The following is a 3,305-nucleotide window of genomic DNA, read 5'->3' as shown; positions in this document are numbered from 1 at the left end:
GTGGGAAAACTTGGGACATTGGGTGAATAAAAAGGTAGTTTTGTATTTTTGTTGTAAATATTGGGAATTGGGTACATGCTCATGTGTAATGAATGTAAAACCTTATGCATTGATGATCTTGTATATAGAAAAAAAATGAGAAAAAGGAAAAAGAAAAGAAAAAAATATATATATCAAAAAGAAAAGAAAAAAAATAGAAAGAAAAGGAAAAAAAAGAAAAGAAAAGTGATAAAAAGGGGACAAAATGCCCCAAGTGAAGCTCAATAATAATCAATGCATATGTGTTGTTAGGGGTGCACATGGGCCGGGTGAAGCCGGGTTTGATGTGACCCAGATCCGGCCCGAAATATACACCGGGTCTATTTATTAGACTCGAACCCGGTCTTAGACCCGATGAAACCAATACACTTTCGGGCCACAATTATACCGGGTAAAAACCGGGTGAAAACCGGGTGAAAACCGGGCCGTTAACATTACATTACGTTGATACCTTCTTGTAAGCTAGCATGTAAAAATATCCAAAGTTCCAAGACTCCAACCATTATTTAACATGGTAAAATTCACTTAGAAAAATATAACAAGAACCAACCCTTCTTCAAAATTAAAGCATAACCACAATCAATACTAAAGTATAACCACAATCAATACTAATATTGTCTAATAATACCAAATATTTAAATCAATACAAATAACACAATATTATGCATTAGTCTAAAGTCTTATGCATTCTAAACATAAAACATTAACTTATAGTTTTATAATGACTAATAACACAAAATATTAAGATTTACAATACTTAAATTTCACATAAGAATAGTCATGATCCATCACTAATAACACAAAATATTAATTGTGTATGGTAACCGGGTCACCGGGCCGACTTCGGGTGACCCGAGCTATGGCCCGGACCCGACCCGAAATAATGACCGGGTCTATTTTTGAGACCCTTACCCGGCCCTAAACCCGATGAAATCACACCAAATTAGCCCCAAAAGTGTTCGGGACCGGGCCGGGCCTTCGGGTCGGGCCGGGTCTGTGCACCCCTACGCTCACCCAAACAAGTCCTTAGTCCTCCAACCTCTAGGCTGCCTTACGCTTTCAGTCTTGTCCACTGCCTGCCAGACTGCCTCTCATCCCCTTTGCCGTCTCCTCACTACCTCCGGGGGCTTCGCTGGCTTCACCACCTCCTCCATCTGCGACTCCTCATTCAGCCTCGCCTCCTTCGTGGCCAGAACTTTAGCCTCCTCTTCGTCGGCTCCACGCCTCCACGACGTCGTTCAGACTCCAGATCCCCAGCCTCCATCGGTGCCGTCTCCGTCGAAGTCGCATCTGCCAGTCTCCGCCGTCTCCTCTGTCTCGGTGAGCTTCTGTTATTTTAAATATTTATTGTTGGATAAAATTCAAAAATATAAATCTGTAAATCTGATGATATGTATATGTATATATTCATTTATATGAAATATGTATGAACTCTGGAGTGTGTTTGGAAATTTTTGAACATTTATTGTTGCATATACCTTGCGGCTAAAATATGTGTGTTTTGGAAACTTTAGACTTTAGATTTTTTGATAGATTAATTGTTGTTTGGAGTTGATTTTTTTAACATCTTCTATAACATTTTTTTTTGGTGACACTTTAGATGCTTTAAGATGATTTCAAATGGCAAATAGGTCAAGTGAAGAGACACAAACGAATAGCGTTGCCCATAATGATAAATGAGAATGAGATTCAGATTATTTTTGTGTGACTTGTTTTATTTTAATTTATGTTTGGATGATATTCATGTTTTTATGAGTTTTAAGTGTAGCATGCTATTGAGACACTAGTGTAAACTAAATTCATGGAATAATTAGAAGCTGAAAACTCGTTAACTTCACGTGAAGTTAATAGTTGAGAGCCGTTAAAAGATTTGACTGATTTGACTAAATTTTCATTTAACGGCTCTCATTTATCAACTTCATGTGAAGTTGACAGCACTTGAGTTTCCACTTAATTGGAATCATAGAAGTATAGCTATGAGGAGGTAAAACATTTAACCACTTTTTATGATGGGATACGCTAACTAAATCCATAAGCAGTTTATCCGAGTCTGAGAAATTCCAAATTGTTTCTGTACCAAGCATTACATATCAGTGACATATACAATAATTCTGGACAAACAATGGTTCAATGCAAAACCAAGTGAACCGAAGATGTGCAAGAAAATAATGGGAGGTTAATTAACAGAGTTGAGAATCATTTTCTGCATGCTTTGCTTTGAAGCAGTGACATTTTCTCTCTCTTGATGAAGCAAGTGCACACTGCACATGTCAGGAAAATGGTGTTTAACTTTTCTCTTTATTTCATGATTGTTGGGTTGAAAATTGTCTACATGTCTTCCTCAATGCCACCCTGAACACCAAACTAGGTTTCCAACTTTCAATTGTTTCATTACTGCACAGTTCCAGTTTCTATTAATCAATTTCAAATAAATTTTAAATTGTCATTCGTTTATTTATTTCTGTGAATTATGTGATGTAAATTTGAAGATGACATGCAAGTTTGATATTTTAGGATTGATTTTATTTTAGTTATGGCAACTGCAACATACCCGCCGCCCCCACCATATTATAGGCTCTACAAAGATTACTTGGAGGACCCTAAGTCTGCTCCAGAGCCTCCTCCTCCCATAGAAGGGACCTACATTTGTTTTGGGGGCACCTACACTGTAAGTGCTTTTGGCCACTTTTCCCTGTGATTTGATAGCTTAATATGGCCTTGTTGGAATAAGCTATGTAATGATTGGAGCGTAAAATAGGCATAAGTGGCTTTGACTAGGTACTTAATAGGGAGGTGATTATACTAGAATATTTAAATTTTAACTATCCGTTAAGGTTAAGTTATTCTATCTGTAAAATGCTTTATGAGAAGAACCCTCAAATAAGTTGCTAGGTTTCATCTTTTGTGAAGGCGCGTTATATTTCTTCTTGTTTTGTTTATGAAAAGAAGTCCCAAAGAGCTTTTGTAGGCTTTGAAAGCTGTTACAGTGACCTTATCGGGTCTGAGTTAGAGATATATTATATATCTAGCCACTTTGTTACTGAATTTTTGTTTTTCTGTTTGGCAGTCTTTTCTTATTACATGGGTATACTGAATTTCATTTTATTTTATTTTTGAAATATTTTCTTAGGGTAATGTCAATGTGTTGTGTGTGGGGGGGAGGTAGTGACCCGTAGGTAACTGGGTATCCACAAATATCCACCGTTAGTCAGGTATCTATAAAAATATCTTTGAAATTTAAATAAATAAATTTTAATACCATAATC

The 3,305-nt window shown here is 36.7% G+C and overlaps 1 protein-coding gene across 3 annotated transcripts in view; it reads left to right on the top strand.

Moving 5' to 3' along the window:
* Nucleotides 1,070–3,305, top strand: part of LOC107646193 (mediator of RNA polymerase II transcription subunit 7a-like) — an 18,067-nt gene continuing 15,831 nt past the window's right edge. For 2 of the 3 annotated variants that reach the window (XM_016350397.2, XM_016350396.2), the window contains exons 1-2: nt 1,108–1,359; nt 2,554–2,707. In XM_016350397.2, coding sequence (XP_016205883.1) covers nt 2,573–2,707 — 135 coding nt within the window. In that variant the 5' untranslated portion in view covers nt 1,108–1,359; nt 2,554–2,572. Of the gene's footprint in view, nt 1,360–2,553; nt 2,708–3,305 lie in introns of all 3 variants that reach the window. The other variant, XM_021104266.1, reaches the window with a different exon arrangement.

Source organism: Arachis ipaensis, chromosome B06 (genome assembly GCF_000816755.2).
Source record: "Arachis ipaensis cultivar K30076 chromosome B06, Araip1.1, whole genome shotgun sequence".
NCBI lineage: Eukaryota > Viridiplantae > Streptophyta > Magnoliopsida > Fabales > Fabaceae > Arachis > Arachis ipaensis.
Note: the sequence above shows the minus strand (reverse complement) of the source record. Positions and strands in the feature narration are given on the sequence as shown.